The sequence below is a fragment of the Coenobita brevimanus genome, chromosome 19, assembly GCF_032717465.1.
Source record: "Coenobita brevimanus isolate Jiangsu-jjx chromosome 19, ASM3271746v2, whole genome shotgun sequence".
In the NCBI taxonomy this organism is placed as follows: Eukaryota; Metazoa; Arthropoda; class Malacostraca; order Decapoda; family Coenobitidae; genus Coenobita; species Coenobita brevimanus.
The window spans coordinates 231,023-258,271 of NC_136972.1; the positions used below are offsets into that span (position 1 = coordinate 231,023).

General features: G+C 41.8%; 1 protein-coding gene across 1 annotated transcript in view; it reads right to left on the reverse strand.

Moving 5' to 3' along the window:
- Positions 1-331: 331 nt before the first annotated feature.
- LOC145391603 (putative neural-cadherin 2) overlaps positions 332-27,249 on the reverse strand; it is a 337,197-nt gene continuing 310,279 nt past the window's right edge. The window contains exons 15-27 of the mRNA XM_080266147.1: positions 26,165-26,380; positions 25,798-25,935; positions 17,547-17,677; positions 16,283-16,628; positions 15,500-15,733; positions 15,078-15,416; positions 14,628-14,970; positions 10,520-10,718; positions 9,200-9,432; positions 8,409-8,597; positions 8,088-8,276; positions 700-867; positions 332-483 (exon numbers count right to left, since the gene is read on the reverse strand). Of these exons, the coding sequence (XP_080122273.1) occupies positions 332-483; positions 700-867; positions 8,088-8,276; positions 8,409-8,597; positions 9,200-9,432; positions 10,520-10,718; positions 14,628-14,970; positions 15,078-15,416; positions 15,500-15,733; positions 16,283-16,628; positions 17,547-17,677; positions 25,798-25,935; positions 26,165-26,380 (2,877 nt within the window). The remainder of the gene's footprint in view (positions 484-699; positions 868-8,087; positions 8,277-8,408; positions 8,598-9,199; positions 9,433-10,519; positions 10,719-14,627; positions 14,971-15,077; positions 15,417-15,499; positions 15,734-16,282; positions 16,629-17,546; positions 17,678-25,797; positions 25,936-26,164; positions 26,381-27,249) is intronic.

Here is a 27,249-nt window from a genome sequence, read left to right on the forward strand (position 1 = left end):
TCAATACCAGCTTAAAATGCATCGTGCCAGACAGCTTACACGTGTTTTACTTTGATTTCTTCCATATCCCATTCTCCTTAGGTTCTTGTCTGGCCAAGAATGTTTTTCATCGAACCGACACTTTTATGAACCGGTATCTGAGTCTCTGTGTGAAGTTACGTGGTTTAGCTGGCCGTGGTCAGCTCGTGTCTGTGTGTGACGTGGATGTATTCTGATCAGTTGGCCGTGGTCAGTTTGTGTCTGTGAGTGATGTGGATGTATACAGATCAGCTGGGCGTGGTCAGTTCGTGTCTGTGTGTGACATGGATGTACACAGATCAGCTGGCCGTGGTCAGCTCGTGCCTGTGTGTGTGATGTGTTTAAACTCAGCTGGCCGTGATCTGCTCGTGCCTGACGGTGAGGGGGGTTGGTGGTCCCGTGAAGGAAGCACTGTTGTGGTGGACTCGGGTGAGGCGGGGACAGGCCCGGGGGAGGTAGAGGGGCCTGGTGGGAGAGGTAGGCGCTTATGTTAGTAAAGAGGAGCAGGATCGGCATCATATGTTTAAATAGAGATGTGTTAGTTTTTAAGAAAGTAAGCGATCTTTTTATATTAACATTCGCAGTCAGATCGTGCAAACAGATTACTGTATGATACAGTTAACAACAATAATCGATGACAAATGTTTACATTTTTTAAAAATTATTATTGCTAAGACTTGCCTTCCAGTGTCTTTCCCTTGCTGGAGTCCTGCTTAATATTTGGTGGTTTTGGCTTTAGTGCAGGCGACCTGGCAGCCTCAGGCAGGTTCTGAAGGATGTCTATCACTTCCTGGAATCCTGGCATCACCTGATTCACGCTGCAGCGATCAAGAAATTCCTCCTTTACACCTGCGGGATGCAATAACGTAATGTGAGCAACAGAGCCACACCCGCACTCAATGCCCTCAATAGAATTAGCTCACCGCCAGCTATTTCACATTTTATTTGCATTCTCTCTCTCTCTCTCTCTCTCTCTCTCTCTGTAACATTACACACACACACACACACATGCATTACATATCTATCTATCTATCTATCTACCTATCTATCTATCTATATATTGCCAGTCGCCATAATCCCGTAAGGGGTGGCCATTTGACTTTGAGTTAGTTATTTTACGGGGAGGGGCACTAACCCTCCACCAACCCACTTGTTGACACGTAGGGAGCACGTATAGTTTGGTTATATGGTTACCACCCAGCGTTGTAAATGGTTTCTTGGCTTACAGGAAACAATTAGGCTTATCTATCTCTCTATTGATAGATAGATACATATAGGTAGATAGATAGATAGATAGAGTATAGATAGATAGATAGATAGATAGATTGACTGGTAGGAGAAGGGATCTTTATTTTGTTTTTGTTGATTTGGAAAAGACATTTGACAGAGTCCCTAGAGAGGTGGTGAAGTGGGTAATGAGAAAGCTTGGCTTGGAGGAGTGGCTGTTTAGGGTGGTTATGGCTATGCATGTGGGTGCTCGCACCCAGGTTAGAGTGAATGGAGATTTGAGTGATGGGTTTTCGGTGAATGTTGGTGTGCATCAGTGGTCAATTTTGAGTCCCATGTTGTTTATCATGGTACTTGAAGCCCTTTCATGTGACTTTAGAAACGGACTCCCGTGGGAGTTGTTGTATGCTGGTGATTTGGTGTTGATTGCAGAGAACGGAAGAGAGGCAGAGGAAAGGTTTAGGAAGTGGAGAGATGGTATGGGGCACAAGGGCTTAAGGGTAAATGCAGATAAAACAAAAGTGATGATATCTAGGGTTGGTGGCAGTACTATCAAAGACGAGGGAGAGTGGCCATGTGCAGTTTGCCACAAGGGCGTGGGAAGTAATTCCATCTTGTGCGGTGTTTGTGATAAATGGGTGCATAAGAGATGTAGTGGTATCAGAGGTAGACTGCAAGATAATGCTGAATTTATGTGTACGGCGTGTCGGGGAGAGCAGGTGGAGATTGTCAGACGTGAATGAATTGAACTTGCTGGTGAATCTCTTGAGTGTGTGGAAGAGTTTTGTTATTTGGGAGACATGTTGTGTGCTGAAGGTGGGGGTGGAGCTAGCTCTGTGGCTAGGGTGAGAAGTGGTTGAAAGAAGTTCAGGGAACTCTTGCTCCTCCTGACATTGAGAGGACTCTTCCTACGTGCTAAGGGGTCTTTGTATGCAGCATGTGTTAGGAGTGTAATGCTGTATGGTAGTGAGACCTGGGCATTGAAGGAGGAGGATATTCGCCGGCTCAGACGCACAGAAATGACAATGATTAGGTGGATGTGTAGTGCGTCCCTGCGTCCAAGGTCTGGGGGGGCTGGGTTCACGATGGAAGAGTTGAGAGGTAGGATGGGACTGGAGTGTATTGGTGTTGTGATGAGGAGAGGTAGATTGAGATGGTTTGGACATGTGGAGAGGATGGAGGATGATAATTGGGTGAGGAAGGTGAGAAGTATTAATATTGGGGATGGGGTTATGAGGGGTAGACCGAGAAAGACATGGGACGAGGTCATTAAGTGTGACCTCAGGGTTAAGGGACTGAACAGGGAGGCTGCAATGGATCGTGCAGCATGGAGAGCCGCCATTAGGTGACCAAGGCCGATGCATGCAAGCATGTTGGAGCCTTTAAATATGAAACGAAATGATATCTATCTATCTATCTATCTATCTATCTATCTATATATATATATATATATATATATATATATATATATATATATATATATATATATATATATATATATATATATATATATATATATATATATCAGCAGCAGCAGTAGCCATTACTAGTCCACTGCTGAACAAAGGCCTCCCCCAACCTTTTCCACGAATTCCTTGACTGAGCCAATCTTTGCTACGTTTTCCCTGCAAATTTCTCTATCTCATCTCTCTATCTCCTGTCTGGCCTTTTTCTGCTACGCTTACATTCTCTTGATGTCCAGTCAGCCAGCCTCTTGCTCCATCGGTTATCCCTTATTCTTGCTATATTGCCTGCCCACCTCCGTTTCCGTTCTTTCATAACTTCTATAATAGCTTTGACTTTAGTCTGCTCTCTCACCCAAGTTGATCTTTTCCTGTCTCTTAAAGATATTCCCAACATTGACCTTTCCATTGCTCTCTGAGAACGGATTAATTTATTTTCCATTGATTTTGTCAGTTTCCAGGTCTCACAACCATACGTCATAGCTGGAATTATACATTCAGTATATACTTTTCGTTTCATACAAACTGGCAAGCTACTTTTCATAATGTCTCTATGTTTACCGAAAGCTTTCCATCCAATTGTAATGCGTCTTTTTATTTCGCTATCATGATCTTCCGTTAATTTTAGTATTTGTCCCAAGTAGTTGTACTCCTCACCTTCTTCAAGAATTTCATCGCTTATTCTGATGACGCTCTTTGGTGTTTGTGGATTAAACATTACTTTTAACTTCGGTTCATCTTCAGTCCTACTTTTAGACTAGACTTTCTCTGTTCAGGTCATTGAACATTTCTTGCAATACCTCCGCTGTTTCTGAGATTAGGACAATGTCATCTGCAAATCTTAAATTGTTTAGCTTTTCTCCATCAATGTTCACTCCTTTGTTTTCCCAGTCTAACTTTCTGAAAATACTTTCTAGGCATGCTGTAAGTAATTTTGGTGAAATTGTGTCTCCCTGACGCACGCCCTTCTCAATCTTAATTTTTTCTGAGTCCTTATGTAATTTAACAGTAGCAGTTCCCTCTTTATATATGTTTTCTAGCAGATTTACAACGTTCTCATTCACTCCCTTGTTCTCGCATTGAGTTTATAATTGCCATGTGCTCCACTGAGTCGAAAGCCTTTTCGTAATCAACAAAACCTAAGTACAGTGGTTTATTATATTCTGTAGTTTTCTCAATTAGCTAATTCATTGTATGTAGATGATCAGTGGTCGAATACCCGCTTCGGAATCCTGCCTGTTCACGAGGTTGGTTTTCCTCCAAAATTGTTGTTAATCGGTTCGTAAGGACTGTAGTGAAGAGTTTGTAAATGACAGATAATAAGCTAATGGATCGATAGTTACTAAGATCTTTTGAGTCACCTTTTTTGTAGGGTAAAATAACTATTGCATTACATCATGTTTGGGGAATTTTCTTCTGTTTTATACAGTGGGTTAATAAGTGAGCAAGCCAGTTTTGTACTTCTGCTCCTGCATCCAACAGTAAATCTGTTACTATTCCATCTTCTCCCGGAGCCTTCCCTCTTTTCATAATTTTAAGACAAATATTTACTTCGTCTGGTGTTACCTCAGGTATTTCACTAGTGTTGACTGAAAAGTTAGCTACTGGTACTACTGTCTTTGATGCATACAGTTCTTTGTAACATTCTTCAACTCTCTTCACCATCTTATCTCTGCATTTAATGATTTCACCGTTTTTTTTCTTTCAGTGATATCATTTGTTGCTTTCCTAGTGCCATTTTACCTTGGACCTGTTTCAGACTTTTTCCATTTTTGATGGTTTCTTTGATCTGACCCATGTTTCTCTTTTGTTGATAAGCTTATTTAATTCTGCTCTTTTTATTTTGTCTTTCTTTGTCTTTACTTTCATTTCCTTTCGTTTTTTCATAAGCTCGAGTGTCTTTTCTGAATACTTCCCGGCTTTGGTTGTATTAGGTTTTCCTACTACCTCCGCTGATTCTGTTAGCACTTTTGTTAGTCTGTCATTCAGCTCATCAGTGTCATATTCAGCATTACTTAGAGCCTGAAATCTGTTCCTTATTTCCAACTGAAAGGCTGCTTTATTTTCGTTTACCAATATTGGGCATATCTTTTTATCTTTAATCATCTTCTTTCTTTCATTTCTGAAACTGAATCTGGCTATGCAACCCACCATTCTATGATCACTACCTATATTTACTTTGTTGATAACTGTGACATTTGTGATCGTGTTATTCTTTTCTGCTATAGTCGATTTTATTTTTTGTTTCTCCATTGGGCTTCTCCAGGTCCACTTTCTTCATGTTCTTTTGTGGAAGAATGTGTTCATTATTCCAAAAAATTCTCTCTCTCTCTCTCTCTCTCTCTCTCTCTCTCTCGAATATATATATACATGTATAGACAGATTGACAGACAGATACATACATACATACATACATACATACATACAGAGAGAGAGAGAGAGAGAGAGAGAGAGAGAGAGAGAGAGAGAGAATATACTTATATATATATATATATATATATATATATATATATATATATATATATATATATATATATATACAGTATATATATATATATATATATATATATATATATATATATATATATATATATATATATATATATATATTAGTTCTTCGTATAGTTTATAAAGGCTTCAATATGCATGCATGCGTTGGCCCTCGTCACCTACTGTAATGGCGGCTCGTAATGGTGCTTGATCTCCAGCAGCCTCCCCATGCGGATCCTTATCCCTGAGGTCACATTCTATGACCCCGTCCCGAAGTCACATTCTATGACTTCGTCCCAGGTCTTTCTCGGTCTGCCTTTCGTAAGCTTACCCCACCGTTCACACTTCTTATTTTCTGCACCCAAATCTCATCCCCCATCCTCTCCACTTGGCAAACCATCTCAGTCTACCCCACCTCATCACAACACCAACACATTGTGGTCTAGTCCTTCCTCTCAACTCTTCCTTCGTAAGCCTAGCCCCCTGGCCTCATATTCAAGGGCACACCATTGTCATTTCTGTACGTCTGAGCCTAAGAATTTTCTCTTTCTTTACTGCCCAGGTCTCACTACCATAAAGCATTACATTCCTAAAACATGCTGCATACAAAGATTCCTTGGTACAAAGGGAGAACCCTCTCATTGTCAGGCGAGGCAACAGCTCCCCGAACATCTTCCAACCACTCCCCACTCTAGCCACTCCAATCCCTGTCCAGCACATAACATGTCTCCCAAGTAACAAAATTTCTCCACAACACTAAAGAGACTCACCTGCAAGATCAATCTTTTCACACCTGACAATCTCACATGCTCATCCCGACACACCACACATACCCAATGAGCATTGTCTCGCAATCCACCTGTAACACCAGTACATCTCGGATGCACACACTTATCGGAAACACTGCAAAAGATGGAATTACTTTCCACACCTTTGTGGCAAACCGCACATGGCCAATCTCCTTGTTTGACAGTACCACCACCAGTCCAAAATACCGTCGTTTTTGTTTCATCTGCATTTACTGTGAAACTCTTGTGCCCCATATCATCTCTCCACTTCCTAAATCTTTCCTCTTCCTTCCTTTAATTCTCTGCAATCAGTACCAAATCATTGGCATACAGCATCTACCACATGAGTTCATTTCTGAAGTTACATGAGAAGGCTTCAAGCATCATGATAAACAATAAGGGGTTCAAGACTGACCCCTGATGCACGCCAACCTTCACGGAAAACTCATCACTAAAATCTCCATTCCCTTCTACCCGGGTGCAAGCACACACATATTCAGCCACTAGCCACTCCTCGATCCCAAGTTTTCTCATTGCCCACATCACCACCCCCCATGGGACTCTGTCAAAGGCATTCACCAAATCAACAAAAACAAGATACAGGTCCCTTTCCCTTCCTATATATACTGTATTTTCCTGAAGCTGTCGACCAGTGAATATGGCATCAGTGGTCTCTTTGTCTGACATAAACCCAAACTGCATCTCATCAATATTCACTCTTTCTTTTATCATATTTTCCAGAACTCACCCCACTACCTTCATTATCTGTTCCAAAAGTTTTATGCCTCTATAACTTCCTCTTTCAAGAGCATCACCCTTCCCCTTGTACACACATTTACGATTGCACTTTTCTGCCAGTCGTCTAGTACAACACAGTCATAAATCCAGGTAATCCTACTTATCAAATCACTAATTAACCCCACTCCTATATCTCCCGAGGCCTTCTTCATATCAGCAGTCAACCCAGACACACGTGCCATCTTCCCCACCTGCATCCTGCCTATTGGCCTTTTCACAGTAACAGCGTCAATCAAAGGCCAAGGGTAACACATTGGATCCGTTGACTCTGAACCTTCCCTGTTCCAGTCGAACTCCTCATTCAGCAACCCATTATATTGCTCTTTCCAGGCATCTTTAATAAACTCACTGTTCACCTCTACCTTTCCTTCATCATTCTTTACACACTCCTCACCTATGACATCCCTCTTTTCCCTCTTCATCTGATCATATATCTGTATCTATATCTGTCTATCTATGTATGTATGTATCTATCTATCTATATCTATTTATCTGTCTGTCTATAAACATCGTCATTCAATCCTACATTGCCCCATAAGGAGCGTAGGAGCCCGGGGCTAGGCATGTTGGTCCTGATATTTAAGATGAGTGACCAGCCTCACTCATCCCTGAGTGGCATTACATGAGCAATAAACCCCATCCATCCCTTGGACATAACCCTTCACCGGGTCAATCCGATTGGAGCACAGTAATTACCCACTAAACCGCCAGGCGCCAAAATTTGGTTATATGGTTACCACCCAGCGTAGTAAATGGTTTCCTGGTGTACAGGAAACCATTTGGCTCGTCATTCATGTACAGTCACCCACAGGCAGATGGAAGAGGAAAGAATGAAGGAAAGAAAGACAGCAGAGGGAGTGTAAAGTCACCTGTAGGCAGAAGGATGAGGAAAGAATAAAGGAAAGAAAGACAAAAGAGGATGGAAGGAAAGAAGGATGGAGGAGAGAAAAGGGCAGACACGCGAGAACAGCACTACATTGAGTGAGTGGATGGTGAGCGCCCCCACCTACCACACACACACACACACACACACACACACACACACACACACACACACACACACACACACACACACACATATACACACACACACACACACACACACACACACACACACATATATATATATATATATATATATATATATATATATATATATATATATATATATATATATATATATATATATATATATAATCATTATGCCCTGTTTTTGCCTGAAATAAGTCCAAAGTTATAATCTTAAATGTTTAATGGAAGTTTTATGCATTTAAAAAAATACCATTACAGCAAATATACTAACCAGACTGTGCCGAGGACAGGGAGTCAGCACTGGACCCGTCCCCCTCATATGCATATGCCCTGAGGTCGTCCTTGGCTGGTAGGGGATCTGGCCACATTGTATTTCTCTTCACGTCAGTAACACCTGGAGCCTCCATGATACAGGTCACATGGGTCACTTTTTCACTCAGTCCAATCTGCACGTTTTTCCCTGACAACAATAAGTGTAGTAGGGTTAGTGGTTTATCGTAGGTGTAAATCTAATGATCAAAATGTGGAAATGGTTTTGAAGGTTACGGTACATAACAAGCTCGAGTTAAATGGACTCGTACTAGATCTGCACCTTGCTCCTGGCTGTTATTGGCTGGAGGAAGTTTAAGTCTCCCTAGTAAGGCATGGTGGTGCTCATCTCCCTGTAGGATGCTGCCGTCTTCCTGACCCACCTCTTCCCGCATCTCCGTGGGATCGTTTCTGTGTCCTCTCGTAAACCGCTTCTGTCGGAGCCTCAGCGAAATCACCACACCTGCCACCACTGGCGATAATGTACACAAAATTCATGTCACAGGACAGACTGTGATGATGTCACTGTAAGGAGTAACAGTGTTATGAACCAAAGATATGAGACAATTGACAGAGGCAAAACACTCAACAGGGTTCAGTGAAAATGTATCAAAGATTCTATTAATACACCTCAGTGAAATTTTTTGTAGAAATTTTGCAGTTTAACTGAATTTCTCCACATTGATGTTCATCTATTTTTTATCCCTCATTCCCATAATCTATGGTACGTCTATGCTTTCATCAGTATTTAGTTACTGAGTTTCTGGCTCTGAAACAGATACTGGCCTCGAGTGTCCAAAATACTTCGTTGGTAGCACAAGCGGCTGTACGACTGGATATGTAGGAAGGTGTCTGTGACAAAATTTGTTCACTATAATGTAAATACTCGTAAAATAACTTTTTTTTCTGCTCTTCTAGTTATGATATTGCATTTTTTTCTGAACACTGTAATCACATAGGCTATCTGTAAGCTTCATCAGGAATTCCAGACTTAAAATACCCGGTAATTTTCCTTACTGCTAGTCAAAATATATCAGTTATGAAGCATGTATAGCTTGCTAAACCATATCTTACCAAGCAAAAGAACTGATAACGTGATTGTAGCAATGGCGAGTGGTGCTGTGAGTGGGTGTGGTGCAGTTGTGATGTGTGTCCATTGGCAGTGGTCCCCCGTGTGGGTGGGGCTGCACACACACTGGTAGCCAGGCTGCAGGTTGTTGCAGGTCCCGCCGTGCAGACATGGCTGCCACAGGCACTCGTCCACGTCACGGCAACTGTGGCCCACCACATGACGCCCAGGACCACAGCTGCACCAAGGCAGCACAGTAACACTAGGTCATTCATGGACATACCTAATTCCCCTTGAATAAAAGCTTATCATCTATCTATCTATCTATTGCCAGACGCCTCAATCCCGTTTGGGGTGGCCACAAACAAATCGCCTCCAAGTCGCCCTGTCCCCCGCCATTTCACTGCCCTGCTCCCAACTCACACCCCCCCTCTCTCATATACCTCTCCACCCCATCCCTCCATCTCATCCTCGGTCTCCCCCTCCCTCTTCCACCCTCCACCTCACTCACATACACTCTCTTCGTCAATCTTTCACCCTCCATCCTCTCCACGTGGCCAAACCACCTCAGTGTGTTCCTCACAACGCTTCCTATCACATCCACATCCACACCACAACGCTCCTTTATATCCTCATTCGTCAGCCTGTCTCTCCACGTGACTCCACAGGCTCCTCTTAAATAACTCATTTCCACTGCTCTCACTCTTGACTTGTGTCCTTCCAACAATGTCCAAGCTTCACTTCCGTACGTTAGAGTTGGTATCACAATACTGTCATGTAGTAACTTTTTTACTTCCATGCTCACTTCCCTGTTTCTTATCACTGCTTTTAAGGAACCAGCAACCTTTCTTCCCTGCTGTACCCTTTCAAGCACTTCACCCTCCAAACCTCCATCCTTACTCATCACACTACCCAAATACTTAAATGTACTCACATTTTCCAATTCCTCACCATCCAACCTCGCTGTACATTCACTGACTTCACCTCTCTCAAAGACCATCAATTTACTCTTCCCTACATTCACCTTTAGGTTCCGTTTCTTACACACTCTCTCAAACTCATCCACCAAGCCTTGCAGCTCCCCTTCGTCTTCACTCAACAACACAGTATCATCTGCAAACAACAGTACAGGGAGTTTCCAAACACTATCCTCTCTCACCAGGGCCACTCCAACATCCAGCAATGAAGCTGGATAAATGAGAGGTATAAAATCCCACAATACCTTTCTCTATACAGCAGTAAAGAACTAAGACTGTCTATAAGAAGGGGCAAATTAGTACTAGAGAAAAGCATGAAGCAAATCATGAAATCAATCTGCAAAGTACCTGCAGGTGGCAATGCCCCAGGTGGAGATGCATGTAAGAGGTGGGTGGTAGGTGGTGTTAAGACAGGCATCAGGGGAAGAACAGCCAGACTCCAGACCCTGCCAGCTGGTCACCTGGCCCCACCTGCTACTGTTCATGATGGGGAATAGCGGCATCTCGTGCCCACACACACGTACGTCATCAACACAAAATATTGAACCTATTGAGAATTACATACATTATTAACATGTAGGAGCCATTATATTATGGCGGTACCGGTATATTATCAATATACTCATACAAAATTCAGTAAGTGAAAGTTTTAATCATTCTACTCAACTGAAAAAAAATATTTTTGCTTCTGTCACTTGGTAAGTTCATTAGTAATTGCCTTAGTGAAGAATGTTTTTAACCCCTTCATCAAGATGGGTCTCTTCTCAGCTGAACAAAAAAAAAAAAAATCCATAACCTAGTTTGGATTAGGTTAAAATATATATATAGGTTTAAAAAAATATATTTCCTTCAACTGAAGGAAATCTTTACTTTCCAAAGCCATGCATAAAACATTATCTGACTGATGAGGTTAACGAAGGGCTTGTTTAGAAAACCTTGTAGATTTTTTAAAACTAGTTATAGTTCACTGGTAGCTTTCATTATTTGTGCAAATAAAATTTCAATAGATGTACATTTACCTATATATCTATATTTAAAGATATACAGATACAGGTAGAGACAGATGGTAAGATATATATAGATAAAAGATAGATTAGGTTAAAATTTTTTCACCCTCGAAAATAAGGAATCAATAGTAAGTGTGGTAATTTAATGTAACTAATATCCATGTTGACATAGCAGCAATACAGTCTGTATACTGTTGGAATCCACTCACCTCGTGACTACCTAATGCAGTCCATGGGCTGTGATAACGATAAATTTCACAGTACAGTATATCATAAATGGGAGGTGGTCATGAAAAAAGTGACGTGACTACCTGCAGACTACCATGTTTTTTCCTGTCTTTTCCACTTAAAACTTCACATAATTCCTTCCTTTTTGCTGCATTCTCCAACCATCTGAACTCTTGATCCAATTCAACACTGGTATTGCGATTCAGTTATTCAAGTAGAATGACAGTCCTACTTTTGTAACCCATGTTAAACTGGCGCTATGGTTGAGGAGTGAGAACCCGATGTCTGAATTCACCACGATCCACCATCACTCTAAATTCCTCGGGCTGGGCAGAAATGACTTAAGGGTATTATTCATCTACTGCTTCCTAATTTTCTGAAGAAGATTGAAACAAAAATCACAGGATCAGTACCTTAACACCGTCAACCTAAGCATGTAATTTTCATGACATTCTGGCTACTGTCACACGAATTTGACAAGCTAAAGAGAGACTTTGCGAACTGGAGAGATTACATAATCCTACACTAACTCTTGCAATATGAAAGGTCTCCCCTAAGCTGAACAAAATCAACTTGAGGTAGGAAGGATGAATAAACAAGACGTCATTAAAGTGAAAGAGTTGAATTCAAAACTGTCTGAGCACAGCCCTTCATACCTACCACTGTTTCACAATGGGACCCACTTTGGAGCCACTTTCAGTCCATGACAATCCGTACCACTGTGTCTTCACCAGTACTGAGGTCTTTCCTTTCACTTGCTCCTCAGCTCCCCAAATACTGCTCCCTTCTTCCTAGCCTTTCTTCCTGACTTATAAGTCAACAACCAAATACTTAAGTACTTCTCTGGCTCCAAATCTTCCTTATTCAATTTACTTTCAAATCGCTGTGCTGCCTCAGTACAACATTTCACCACCTTGCCATTTTGTCACAATCTCAGTTTCCTCCTCACATAAACTTTTTGAAAAGGAGTTCCTAACTGCTAAACTTTACTTTGAATGTGTATTCAGTTTTGTATCATCTGCACACTTCCCAGTCTCTCTGCAACCCCTGAACTTTCCTCTTCTCTTATCTCAAAACCTTTATATCTATCCTTCTCATCATCCCATTAACAAACAAAACGAACAGCCAGGAAGACATCACACATATCCGATCCACCCTATTTTATCCCAAGACCTTCACGCTTCTCGTTTTTGATTCACATGAATGCCCTGTTCCTTTGGTGAAAACTATTCAATGCTTTTAGGTATTTCCTGCCTACCCCTAACATGTGAAACACTTGCTGTAAAGCATCGCTATCATGTTTACCATACACCTTCCCAGGTTCATTAAAGTGACAGACTGATTCCGCCCCTTTTTTTATATATGTTTCATGCGGTTCTCAAGGCAAGCTGATCCATACACTGCTTGCCACACTTAAAAACTCCCTGTTCCCTTCTAATATGGCGTTGTGTATGATACACTGAGCTTCCCATCACCGATCTACCACATACCTTGACTGGTATGCTCAGCAGTGACAGACTGATTCCACCCCTTTTTTTTATATATCTTTCTAAAACCTGAGCATTCTTTTTTGTTTCACATGCTTTTATACACTGGTACAACACATTCACTCTGCCTGTCTTCGGGTGTCTTACTTCAATCCAAGCATACAACCTAATTTAAAGTTTAATCAACCACTTTGCAACATTAACCCCTTCCCCCTCCCAACTCTCTGTAGACACTCGTCACTGTGCTGCTTTCCCACACATATTCTGTAATGCTTCTATACATCTTCTTTTTCTACCCTGTCACACCCATTGATCTCCTCCCCATTTTAATCTGCACAAGCAAGTTTTCCATCCATGCTATGTGGCAGTTTACATTCAAAATCTTTAAAGAACACTCACACCATCCCTGCTTTTCAAAAGACTCTATTCCTGCTTTTCCATTTGTCTCCCTTACTGCTCCACCCATTATGTCATTCCCCGTCTTTCCAAAACCAATACATGTGGCAGGTTGCAAGCACAGATATACAGTAGTCATATGAGTTTTACATTTCATCCCAACGGTGTTTTTCCTGCTTACTTTTGAAGGTGAAGCAAGTGGATGAGAAGGTGGATGTGCATCATTGTTTTTTTTTTTTTTTTCCGCCCGCCTTTAGCAAGGCAAGGCAATATAGTTATTGTTAACGTGTGTCTGGTTGCAAAAGTATCTTGAAAAGTTGTGGGCAAATTTTCACCAAAGCTTCAGGAAACTGCAACTAGGTGGAGGTCCAGAAGTCTATTACTTTTGGTGAGGATTTGATAAAAGACAATTGAATAACAGCAGTCATACAATCTTTTTACTTTCTGTGAATGCGGTGACTGAATTCTGTAGTGTTTTGTGAAATTCCTTCACATTTGGCTTGTAGGTAGTCTGTACCTTAGCAAACAACATATTTTGGTGGCTGATTAACTTTCGGCCCCCAAATGCTTTTGTCTCGTTTTTAAAAGTACTGTTATTGAAAAAAAAAAAAAAAACATAGAACATTGGTACTTTCCACCATGGATGTATTGTGGATAGAATCATGTATTCAGTGGCAGTCAAGACTAGATGTACAGAATGATGCTGGACATGGCTTTTCCAATTTCTTTCGCAATACAGGAACGTGAAATTCCTATGATTGTGGATTCTTGAATAAAGAATTTCTTTGAGAGGAATGATATGTAATATTTTCTGGTTAATAAATGATCTATTATGGAAATATGAAAATGATCTATCATGGAAATATGATATAACTACTCTCATAAAGTGTCGCCTTAGAGTGAACTAAAATGGAGAAAATATTCTATCTATCTATAGCCCGACGCCCTAATCCCGCAAATGGTGGTCGCAGACAAAACGCCTACAAGTCACTCTGTCACCCACCATTTGACTGCCCTCCCCCCAACTCACTGCCCCCATGTCCCCACCCTTAGAATGTCCTTTGTCCGTTCCTTAGTCGTCAACATATGGTCCGTCCTGGTCCGAGGCGCTTTATTCACTTGTTTCATTAGTTCTTTTTACGGGGTATGGCACTAACCCATCACCAACCCTTTTAGTTGCCTCATACGACAAGCAGGGATACTGAAGGAGTATTCTTGAAACCCCCCTACCCCCAAGGGGAAGAAAATATTACATGATATAATACTACTGCCCTTTGATGTTGCATCAAAATGTCAAAGTTATTCACTAAAAACTTATTCAATGGAAACGGTACTTACTGTCCTCATCTTCATCAGTTTTGTTAACAAAGACTGTTCCCAGCAACTCTGATCTCTCCTTTCCCAGCATCACACCATCATCAGTGTCCACATGCAGGGCCAGCGGCGGGTGACGGGGTGGACCTCCCAAGTGTGCCTCCTCCCCTGGGGCAGCCAGAACAGCAAGTGACTCATTGCTGTGCCATCCATCCCCATCGTCCACGGCCACCACCAGACTGTGGCCATGACGTTCAGCTTTGACTGTGTGCCACTCTCCATCACCCAGCGGCTGACCCTCAACACAGGCAGTGACTTCTGTCCACCCTGTCCCCGACACCCGCACACATGCCACCCCCTCCTGCAGCTGGGGAGAGCCGTGAATGATATAATGAATACTAAAAGCATATCTAACTGAATAGCATGGCAACAACTGTGCACATGAACAATATTTACATCAGTAAAACGACTTACATAAAGTGTAAAAGAAGCATCATTCTGGTGCGTAGCCAGGCTGAGCAAAATTATATTCTTGGCTCCTCTAGTCCTTAAACGCAACTGCACTGTCACCACCTGCGGCTCTGGCGTGAAGGTCAGTGCCAGCTTCATGTAGGAAGAGTAATTGAAAGTTGCTGGAAGGGTGGGTGTGGCACATCCTGGTCCCGTCCACCCTGGGTCACACTCACACTGCGGCTGATTCAGGCCACCCACACACTGGCCGCGGTGTCCACAACCACCCTCACATGCCTTTTCCTGGGGCTGGCAACCTCTTAAACCGCCTCTACTGTAGGCTGGTTCACCCAGATCCACAAGCTGCAACAAAGCTGAGGGGCAGTAATGGTTGCTGTGCCTGGGACATAGTAAAGCAAAGACACATATACTAATCAGCGCCTCACCTGACCATTGATGCGCAAATGTGATACGCATCCAGCAAGTGGCCTTGGTGTTGGCGCCTCCCTCCACCCATGGTCAGCAGAAGTGGGTGGTGTATGAGCCAAGCCACCCACTTGCAACAGCCATGGTGCCAGGCCTTTTGGACTACTCCAGGATGCCCTTGCTGCACAATGACCATCATCCAGAGAAGAGTTATGGTGCCCACGGCCACATAGGTCCACCACCATTGCCACACCCTGTATATAATCATTATTTTCTTCCTAACCTACCACACATGATATTCATCATCACTCACATTCACCATTCGAGCATTAGATACTTCCCTTATAATTAGAATATGGTCATTCTATTGCAATCTGCAAACCCTGGGGCTCTTGAATTCATAATTTCATCATTAACATTATTTTCTTACTAACCTACCACACATGATATTCATCATCAGCTACATTCACCATTCAAGCATTAGTTGCTTCCCTTATCATTAGAATCTGCAAACCCTGGAGCTCTTGATTTCATAATTTCATTCATAAAAACATATATATATATATATATATATATATATATATATATATATATATATATATATATATAATATATATATATAGATATACACATTGATATATATATATATATATATATATATATATAGATAGATAGATAGATAGATAGATAGATAGATAGACATATAGATAGATCGACAGATTGATAGATAGATATATATAGATATATATAAATATAATACATTGGCTTCATCAACTATTCGAGAATAAAGTACAGTGACGAACCTCTGTGCTTAACCTGAGGTGCAGGGCGTGCCAGTCGCCATCATCAACTGCTGTAGGGACCTCTAGGTTTATGACCCCAGCAACACCTTCTACCAGCAACTGTGGGCGGCCGCTCCACAGCTGGAGGGCCAGCATGGGTGTGGGCGGGTGATTGGGGTGGCGTGGCATGGGCGCCAGGGGCCCTGAGTAGAGCACCAGGGCGTGAGGGCGGCGGGTGAGGAGACGGAGGGAGATGGTCAGGGGAAGGCAGGGGGGCAGTGGTCGCACCCAGGCCCAGTCCTTCCCAGAGAACGTACGGCTCAGGATCTTGCACTGGGATCCCCACGACCCACCGGGACACACACACCTGACGACCAGATGATTCATTAAACTATTCACTGTCCTCCCTGCAAACAGTCAGCCAAAAAAATTCTTAGGTATCCAAAAAGCGAGTCAAGGGCAAAAATTAGTGGTCACAGTGTATATAGCCTCACTTTCAAACCCACATAAAGCCTCACCTGTCACTTAAATGAAGCTTCCCCTACATCCTCACCCAAATAATGCGTTGAGGGTATATGAATTTTGCAATATACTGTGTGTGTGTGTGTGTGTGTGTGTGTGTGTGTGTGTGTGTGTGTGTGTAATTTAATGAACGGATATTTTTGTCACTTGCTGAGTAAAGAAAAAAGTGCGGCCTTAAAGCACTCTACAGAGTATTTCTCCCTACACTGGTATATACTAAATTTGTTGCCCTATCCATTACATTTTTATGTGTTGGACTCTGGCCTCGGAAAATACAGTCCATGACCTGAGGCCCAGCAGTGCTCCTCCATGCCATACACCTTCACAAGTCACTATGTGACACACCGGATCTCTGTGATTCATTCTGCTGACTGTACTTTGGTAGTCCTGTTACAAAAATCACTGTGTTTTGTTAACCCAAATTGATAGAGCTTTTCCTAATGCCTTAATATCTCTTATATTGGATTAGAACGTAAATGACATAATTCATAATGCAACGGTTTGTCTTTAAGTTTATGGACTGTACATTCATGCAAAGAAAATACACACACACACACACACACACACACACACACACACACACACACACACACACACACACACACACACACACACGCACGCACGCACGCACGCACGCGCGCGCGCGCTTGAAACCATACTTCCCAGTCATTGAAATGAAGAGCTTTGCCAAAGTTTACCTCACTTTACTTCTCTGTAGACCACAACCTTACCTGCCATTTAAACATGTCTATGGACCTCTTACCTGCCCCTTGGGAGACAGCGACCACCGTTGCGGCAGGAAGTTGATGTACAGGTTTGGTGGTCACGGTAGCTGCAGTCCTGCGCACGAGTGAGGCGTGGTGTTACGAGAGCCGTGGAGTTCATGTCCACAACCTGCACACCACACATGATGACTATCTGCTTACTATCTATACTGAATATCAGAATCTGGTTAACACTTCCTGTTGAGCTATCCGAGGCACATAATTACTGTATGCATTATGTCAGCACCATGACTCTACATTGCTGCAATTGCACCAGTTACTATCATATTTGATGCTGCCTGCTTATGTTTGCCATAGGGTGTTGGGGAGAGTAGGTGCAGATTGTCAGGTGTGAAAGAACTGATCTTGTTGGTGAGTCTTTTGAGTGTGGGGAAGAGTTTTGTTACTTGGGAGACATGTTATGTACTGAAACTGGGGCTGGAGCTAGTTCTGTGGCTCGAGTGAGGGGTGGCTGGAAGAAGTTCAGGGACCTGTTGCCTCACCTGACACTGGGAGGGCTCTCCCTCCATGCTAGGGGATCTTTGTATGCAGCATGTGTTAGGGGTGTAGTGCTGTATGGTACTGAAGCCTGGGCACTAAAAGATGATATCTGCAGGCTTAAACGTTCAGAATAGACAATGATTTGGTGGATGTGTAGTGCATCCTTGAACGCAAGGCCTGGGGGGAGGGGGCTAGGTTTACGACTGGAGAAGTGAGAGGTAGGATGGGATTGGAGTGTATTGGTGTTGTGATAAGGAGGGGTAGAGTGAGATGGTTTGGGCATGTGGAGAGGATGGGAGATGACAATTGGGTGCAGAAAGTGAGAAGTGCGAACGTCAGGGATAGGGTTGCGAGAGGCAGACCGAAAAAGACCTGAGACGAGGTCACAGAGTGTGACTTCAGGGATAAGGGACTGAACAGGGAGGTTGCCAGAGGTCAAGCAATATGGAAAGCTGCCATAAGGTGACCAAGGCTGATGTATGCAAGCAAGCTGAAGCCAAAGTAACTGATACATTTATACCAAACATTTGAGAAAAATTAATCATTTGCATACAGCTTGAGCTGGGTTTCGTAAAGTAATAATGAACTATTACTCGTTAAGATCTCACAATCTACAACAATGTTCAAGAAGTATTACCTCCAGTATGCACAGTCTTCCAGTTACAGCTTTTACTCACAAATTACTGTACAGAACTAGATTATGAGATCTCATAATATTTACCATACTGTGAAAACTTTAAGAAAATATATATGAAAAAATAATAATAATAATAAGAGTCTGTGTAAAAGAAAATAACGGTGATTGTTACTGATAAAGATTTTAAAACAATGATGTTGCCTACTTCATACACTTCCTATGGGAGACATACTACCATTATCGAAAGACAGAGGAAAAGCTTACTGAACCATGAAGACTGCAGTTTGCGAATCTTTTCTTATTGTCCGAATTTAGCTATTACGAGTAGTTTAGGCATTCTCAAATTTTTTCTTACCACGTTCCTCCTGAGTTATCAGATCACTGATCTGTACCTCCATTAATGAGGCATTGAATATAAATTAATGCTCCATTAGCACTACTCCATAACAGAAAGATACTGTATACACTTTTCTTGTAAAATTACTGAAACAGTAATTACTTTGTCGAGCAAAGAAGCTTCGGTCCATTGCTGCAACACTGTGTCAGTGTAAACAGTAACGGAATGATAAATAAACAATATACCATCTGAATAAAAAGGATATTATATGCTTCAGGGAAACAAGATTTTCGGTTCTCAGTAATCATTTCATGACTTCCATTAGCAAAACTGGTATACAATAATGTCTATATGGATTATTCACCCGCTTCCGAAGTACCCCCTGGGCACCCTCTTAGGTACCCCAGGGGTTTTACACACCCCAGTTTGAGAACCCCTGCATTAGTTTAACAAAGCCACACACAATGATGTAGAACTCAGTAGATGAGCAAATTCCAGAAAAGAGGTGTCAGACTTCACAAGTGTAATCAAGGAGCCCTTTATGTATTACAACTGAAATAATGGAGCTGTACACAAACGGAGTGATTAACCCGCCGCGTCCCGGCAGATTTTTCGCCAATGACTCCCCCCAATCCTGGCAGATTTTCGAAAAGTTTTTCTTTGGCTAAAACCTCCGATTTTTATGAGAAACATCGAAAATTCAGAGAGAAAATGCTCAGCTGAGTTTAAGAATATGGTAGAAGTAAGAGTACCTTTACCTTGTTACCATGTTCTCTCAGGCCAGGCTCGAGAAAGAACGTTTTCTATGGGAGGGGTAGCTATTTCAAACAATTCATAACTGATTAAATATTTATTTATTTGGTACTGCAGTGCCATAATTTTAAGTATTAGTGTAAGTTAGTATAAGCTAGTATTGTAAGTGTAATATTAAGCTTAAGTATTGTAAGTATAGCTCATGATTTAACCGTTAAGTGGTCATTTATGTCTAGTCTTGGTTAATGTTCATAATCTGAACATGATTCTGCTATTGATAGTACTGAGTCAAGTATTGATGTGAATATGATTGTTATACATATGGACCAGCTCTTCCCCCCCAACAAAGACGTATAACCGCGAAATTTTAGTAGATATTAATAATTGCGAATATCTTCCTTTTATATTCTAATCTAGAGATTTACCTGCCGAAGTTAATGGATTTCCCCTTTTGTACTATGCAGTGGCGAATTGAAAATGTCTGAGGTAAGAATATTGAAGGTTGTCATTTGTGAAGCACGAAATTTATGTCATTGAATCCTGTTTGCAGTCACGTAGGCATGTAACCGACAAAGGGTAATAAAACTGTCCGAATTCTTAATTAATTTGGCATCATTATGATTAAAGTTCCTTTACGCCCATTACAAAAATTTCAACATCGTAAGTCACTTTTCTACGCATGTTGAGTGCAAATGTATCTTTTATATTCTTTGAAGATCCTAGAGAATCGATAACAGTATAAAGTAATCAGTTAAAATTTTAGCCGATTCCCGAATACTGTCTTGATGCTTATAAAAGGCGAGAAGCCACGCCAAACAATTCAGATCATAGCTCCTTTTCATCGTTGCAAAAGAGAGTTGTGGAGGACCGTGGCTCGCATCCCAAGGATTTGGGCGTTCTAGCTGCGGCCTAGCCGCTGGCACACTAAATCCCCCCCCCCCCCCGTTTAGTTCATGGAATCAAAGTGAATATCGGCTGGTCCATTTGTCCATTTGATTATGGTGCATGTGATTACTGGTTCTTTTGATTATTGTGTCTAGTTTATATAAGATTCTTCATTTATTGTGTATTTAGTCTTAGAGAATATTCTTTGGTGATAATCTTTAAGTTTCTTCCCGACGAGTCCGTCAGAGACCATGGGACTATATCCATGCATATCAATAGTTTTGGAATATGGACCTAGTGTGCAAAGATTCATATTTCTGGAGTTATATTGTAAATCCTCATTAATGAATATTAGTTTAGTTCATGAAGATTCATATATCTGAAAAGAGTTTGAGAAGATTCATATTTCTGTTGTTATAGATCCGCATTATATTTTGTTTGGTATCACTCCCAGTTTGAGAAGTAATCTGTATCTCAGTTCTTAGTACTTAGTAAATTTTAGGTTAAGTTATTTTGAGTCTGAATTTTGCTATCCTCCAAGGAGTGGTTCAGACGAGGTTGAGTGGCTTGCAAGGTGTGCTAATATCTAATGGCTCACGCCCTCTCTAATAAGATCACGGTACCTCATTTCTCATAAAGCCATAATTCTCAAATAAGATCACGTTACCATATTTCTTTATAATCTCTAAATTCTAATCATTACGTTGAGGGTGGTGGCCAAAATATTCTTGCAATACAGTACAAATTTATATGTAGTACAAGAGTATATTGGTTTTCAGACAGTAATATAGGCAATATAAGCGTTCTATCTATCTATCTATCTATCTATTGCCAGACGCCTCAATCCCGTTTGGGGTGGCCACAAACAAATCCCCTCCACGTCGCCCTGTCCCCCGCCATTTCACTGCCCTGCTCCCAACTCACACCCCCCTCTCTCATATACCTCTCCACCCCAACCCTCCACCTCATCCTCGGCCTCCCTCTCCCTCTTCCGCTTACACTCTCTTCGTCAGTGAAAGAGTTGATAAATTGGCAAAAAAGGCTACCACAAAAGACCACACTGATATTGAATGTATTAGAATACTTAAACAAATTAAAACAAAATTTAAAAAGTGTCATAATGAAAACGAAAATAATAGCACAATAAATAAATACATAATGAGACCTAGTGCCACTATGAAACATTACAAGGAAGTGACCAGTAAGATACCCTTTACATACGGAATAACTAGTTGTAAATGGAAAGACTTTATGTACAAGATTACGATTGGGTTTTAAATATTACTGGGAACTTGGTATCACATGTACAGACGACGATACTAAATGTAAACTTTGCAGTGAACCTAGATCATACACCTTAAAACATTATGTATTAGAGTGTAATATACTGAATCAGTATAGAAATGATAATATAGATAATGTGACCAACCAAGTCATATGGATGTTCGAACATGGCAAAGTATTTGATACGATAAAAAAATGTAAAAACATAAAATGTATTATATGATCTATTGTAAAATATAAATGTACGAATATTGTATATAATAGCAAATTATATGTTTTAGTGAAACTACAATTAGGTTAAAGGCTGCCTATACACCTTTACCCTTTTGGGATAATTTATATTGTGTATATACTGTTTATCTCAGTAAAATTTATCAAATCAAATCAAATATCTTCGTCAGTCTTTTACCCTCCATCCTCTCCACATGGCCAAACCACCTCAGTGTGTTCCTCATAAAGCTTCCTATCACATCCACATCAACACCACAACGCTTCTTTATATCCTCAGTCGTCAGCCTGTCTCTCCATGTGACTCCACAGGCTTCTCTTAAAAAACTTATTTCCACTGCTCTCACTCTTGAATTATATCCTTCCAACAACGTCCAAGCTTTAATTCCATACGATAGAGTTGGTATCACAATACTGTCATGTTGTAACTTTTTCACTTCCATGCTCACTTCCCTGTTTCTTATCACTGCTTTTAAAGAAACAGAAACCTTTCTTCCCTGCTGTACCATTTCAAGCACTTCACCCTCCAAACATCCATCCTTACTCATCACACTACCCAAGTACTTAAACGTACTCACATTTTCCAATTCCTCACCATCCAACCTCGCTGTACATTCACTGACTTCACCTCTCTCAAAGACCATCACTTTACTCTTCCCTACATTCACCTTTAGATTCCGTTTCTTACACACTCTCCTAAACTCATCCACTAAGCCTTGCAGCTCCCCTTCGTCTTCACTCAACAACACAGTATCATCTGCAAACAACAGTACAGGGAGTTTCCAAACTCTATCCTCTCTCACCAGGGCCACTCCAACATCCACTACCCTACCTTGTACCTCTTTTATTACCCCATCCATGTACAGATTGAACAACCATGGAGACATGACACATCCCTGTTTCAACCCAACCTTCAAAGAGAAAAATTCACTTAGGTCACCATCCACACGAACTGCAGCCTTAGCACCATTATACATACTCTTCACAGCATTCAACACCTTCCCATCTACTCCATATATTCTTAATACTTTCCACAAACCACGTCTATCCACCCTGTCATGTGCTTTCTCCAAATCCATGAAACCCGCATACAACTTGTTTCCCTTCTCTAGAAACTTTTCCACTAAAGATCTAAGAATGAATATCTGATTTACACAACCTCTTCCCTTCCTAAAGCCTCCTTATTCTTCTCCAACTAATTCCTCTGTTCTTTCTCTAACTCTGTCAATAAGTATCCTACCATACACTTTTCCTATTATACTAAGAAGACAGATGCCCCTATGATTACCACAAACTTCTTTTTCCCCTTTTCCTTTGTACAAGGGAATAATTATACCTGACTTCCAATTCTCCGGGACTCTACCTTCCTCCCAGGCCAATCTGCACATTTTCCACATCCATTCTACTACTATATCTCCCCCATGCTGCAGCATTTCACCACAAACTCCATCATTTACTGGGGCTTTCCCCGATTTAACTTTCTTCATTACTTCCACAACTTCTTTCCTACTGATTTCTTCCTGTCTTCTCACCTCCCTCCTTCTCCCAGCCATTCCCCAGCCACTTATACTCGCATTACTTTCATCCTGTATGTTCAACAATTCCTTAAAGTGTTCTCTCCATCTGCTCACTTTTTCTCCCTTCTCCACTACTAATCTACCATTTTTATCTTTCACTCCCCTGCTAACCTCACTTCCACCTGTCTTACTCTCTTCACCTCTTTCCAGAACATTTTCTTACAGTCCCTCCACTTTACACTCAAATTCCTTCCAAATTCCTCATCCACTCTCTTCTTACTCTCTCTTACTAATCTTTTAACCTCTCTCTTTCTTTCTACATAGAGTATAACTCTCTCTTCCGCCTCTCATCTTCCACGCCCCTATTTCTCATCCAATCATTGTATGCTTTCTTCTTTTGTGCCACAGCCTGTCTCACCTCTTCAGTCCACCACGCTGTTCCTTGCACCCCCTCCGTCGTCTCTTCATCCCACACACCACATCACATGCTGCACATATTTCTTCTGTAAATATCCTGCACACACCTTCCACGTCCCCCATCTGCTCCAATTCATATTTGCCCAATCGTCCCTCCACTTCTCTCTTATACTCTGCCTTTTTCTCATCCTCTTGTAACCTTTCCACTCTTCTTGCAACTACTCCTTCCTCTCATCTTTCCCTTCTATTCCTCCATCTTACTTGGATCCTAATTCTGGCCACCATCAAGTAGTGGTCAGAAAGTCCACTCCCCCAACCTCTATAAGCTCTTGCATCCATTACACATCTTCGCATCCTTTCAACCACACACATATAATCAATCATTGCCTTCCTTTCATTCAGTTCACCACCCACCCTTCTCATCACTCACCATGTATACCTGTGGATCATTTTGTGCCTGAAGAAGGTATTGGCTATCCCCAACCCCCTCCTAGCACAAATGTCCACTAACACACTGCCATTCTCATCTATATCAGCAGGCACACCCGACTCACCAATTGTTCCATCCACCTTCACATTCCCTACTTTACCATTCATATCACCAATCAAAAACACTCTATCATTCCTTCCAAACTTTTCCATGCACACTTCCACATTTGTCCAGAACTCTTCTCTCACTCTGTTTGCATGATCTTGCGTTGGCGCATACACACACACAATCGCCCACATTTGTATTCCAGCTTTCAACCATACCCACACAATCCTTGACCCAAGTGATCCATACTGTCTTATGCTCTTCTTCCATCTTTTACTCACAACTATACATACTCCTTCCTTTGCTCTCTCTTTCTCACCTACTCGTGCACATATACCCCATCCATACTCCCATTCTCTCACACTTTCTCCTCCCCGTTTTGTTTCAATTATTCCACATACATCCACTTTCGCACCCTGAAGCACCTGGACAATCTCTCTCTCTTTCACCTTATCATTCACTCCTCTTACAGTCCATGTTGCCATTATCAAGTCCTTTGTCTGGTCCTGGGTCGTCATCTTTTGGTCAGTCCTTGTCCAAGGCTTCTTGTTTGTCTTTTTAGTTAGTTGTTTTCCGAGCAGGGGCACTAACCCTCCGCCAACCCTTTTAGTCGCCTTTTACGACAAGCAGGGATACTGGGGGAGTATTCTTGAAAAATACCCCTACCCCCAGGGGGTCGTTCACTCACCAAAAACAACATATTGCACCTTCTTTTACGACATTACTGCCTCATCACTTGTGCTTGTTTCTTCCTCTGGTTTGTTTATTCCTATGTTCTCCTCCTCAGGCATCACTTTTGCCTTGAATTTCATCATTGGAGAGACCATGGTACAACATGTCTTTACTGGCCAGGTCACTGCTAACAGGTGAGTTAACAAGAAAATGGCGTGCGGGGGGGAGGGGGGTCAGGTGGGGTCAGGCATTATCCCCACCTGGCGTTCAGTAGAGGAAGGTCTCCCACATATGCCTACCAAAAATCACCCATGAAACTTGAAAAATGTGCAAATGACGGACCTCGCAATTGCAAAATGTATGGATACGTCGTCGGGTGTCACCATGACAAAACGTGGTGACGTATCCATATGTCGTTAGGACGCCTCAGGGCAAAAAAAACATGGATCATGCGGTACTAGACACGAAGAAACGATGACTCTACCTGAAGAGGCAGTGAGGTGGAGGGACTGGAAGCGGCTGGGGAGTCTAGAGGGCCGTCGTGGATTTTCTGACGATTGTCGGGGTTCAACCCAACTGTTGTTGCTTCCATCACTACTGTCAAGTTAGTAGCTGCCTCTAGCTAAGAAAATAAAGGCAATATCAAAATGATGGGTATCTATATCAGAGTTTGGTGTAATACTGTATGCAGACGCCCTGGCTGGTTATGTGTCAGTCCTCTTTAATTTAATATGTTTAAACTACTAAGCAATAAGTCTTATCAAGGTCACGACGATAAAATGACTAAAAGAGATATGCACTCTTCTCCAAATATGAAAAAATGCTATACAAAAATATGTAAAGTCACAGACCTGCTTGGCATGCAGTGCCAGAAGTCCCCACAGCTTGATGGGGTCCATGTAGCCAGTGTCTGACACCTTGACACTCAGCCACATGGCAGTTACAGGGGCTGCTACTGAGAGTAGGGCAGGATGGCCCTCCACACTCAGCACTTCCACTGTGTGAGCAGCACCACCCAGCACCCGTAGCACTCCCTCCACAACCCGACCCAGACCGCCCCTTCCATCCTGGAAAAAAAAAAATGACCATTTTTATATGGCATGCTATCGTCATTTAACTTCGCAGTACATGCAGTACTTTTAAGTCACAAAAACAATTCACTATGCCCACAATGCAGTGCAGCCGGCAATTCCACAACACAATCATTTCATGCACAACACTATCACAACATAAATATTTCGACATAACCTTAACAAAACCTCTGGAGCAACTCTTGTTGGTTTTTCTGGGGTACACTGGGTTCAGGTCCAGTCGAGCCTCGGGTTGTGGCAACAACTATTTAACATGCTTGGGAATCATCAACCATCATCATCATCATCATCTACATCATAATCATCATCATCTAATCCTGTGTTGCCCCAGAGGAGCGTAGGTGCCTAGGGCTAGGCAAGTTGGTCCTGACATTTAAGATGAGAATAACCAGCCTCACACATTCCTGAGTGGCATAACGGGAGCAATGTACCCCAACCAACCCTTGGATATAAACCTACACAGGCTCAATCTGGTTGGAGTGCCTTAATTAAACATTATTGCGTTTATCTTGCTCAGATCAAGATGCAACAGCTAAAGACTGTGTGTGTGTGTGTGTGTGTGTGTGTGTGTGTGTGTGTGTGTGTGTGCTCTGTATCCTGCTCTACAACCTGGTATGCATAAACAAGATGCAAAAGTGCAGTGAACTATGAAAGAACACTAATTATTCATGTCTGAAGACAGATACCCGTAAATGATTGTGATGGTCAACAATATAAGAGTTGACAAGTATAAGTGTGGAGGATTGTCTTATCATGCATGATTGTAATGCATAAGGCGTGGTGATTCAAGGATAGGATACGAAGTGCAAAACGACGAGGTTGTGGTAGGGTTGTATTCATGCTGA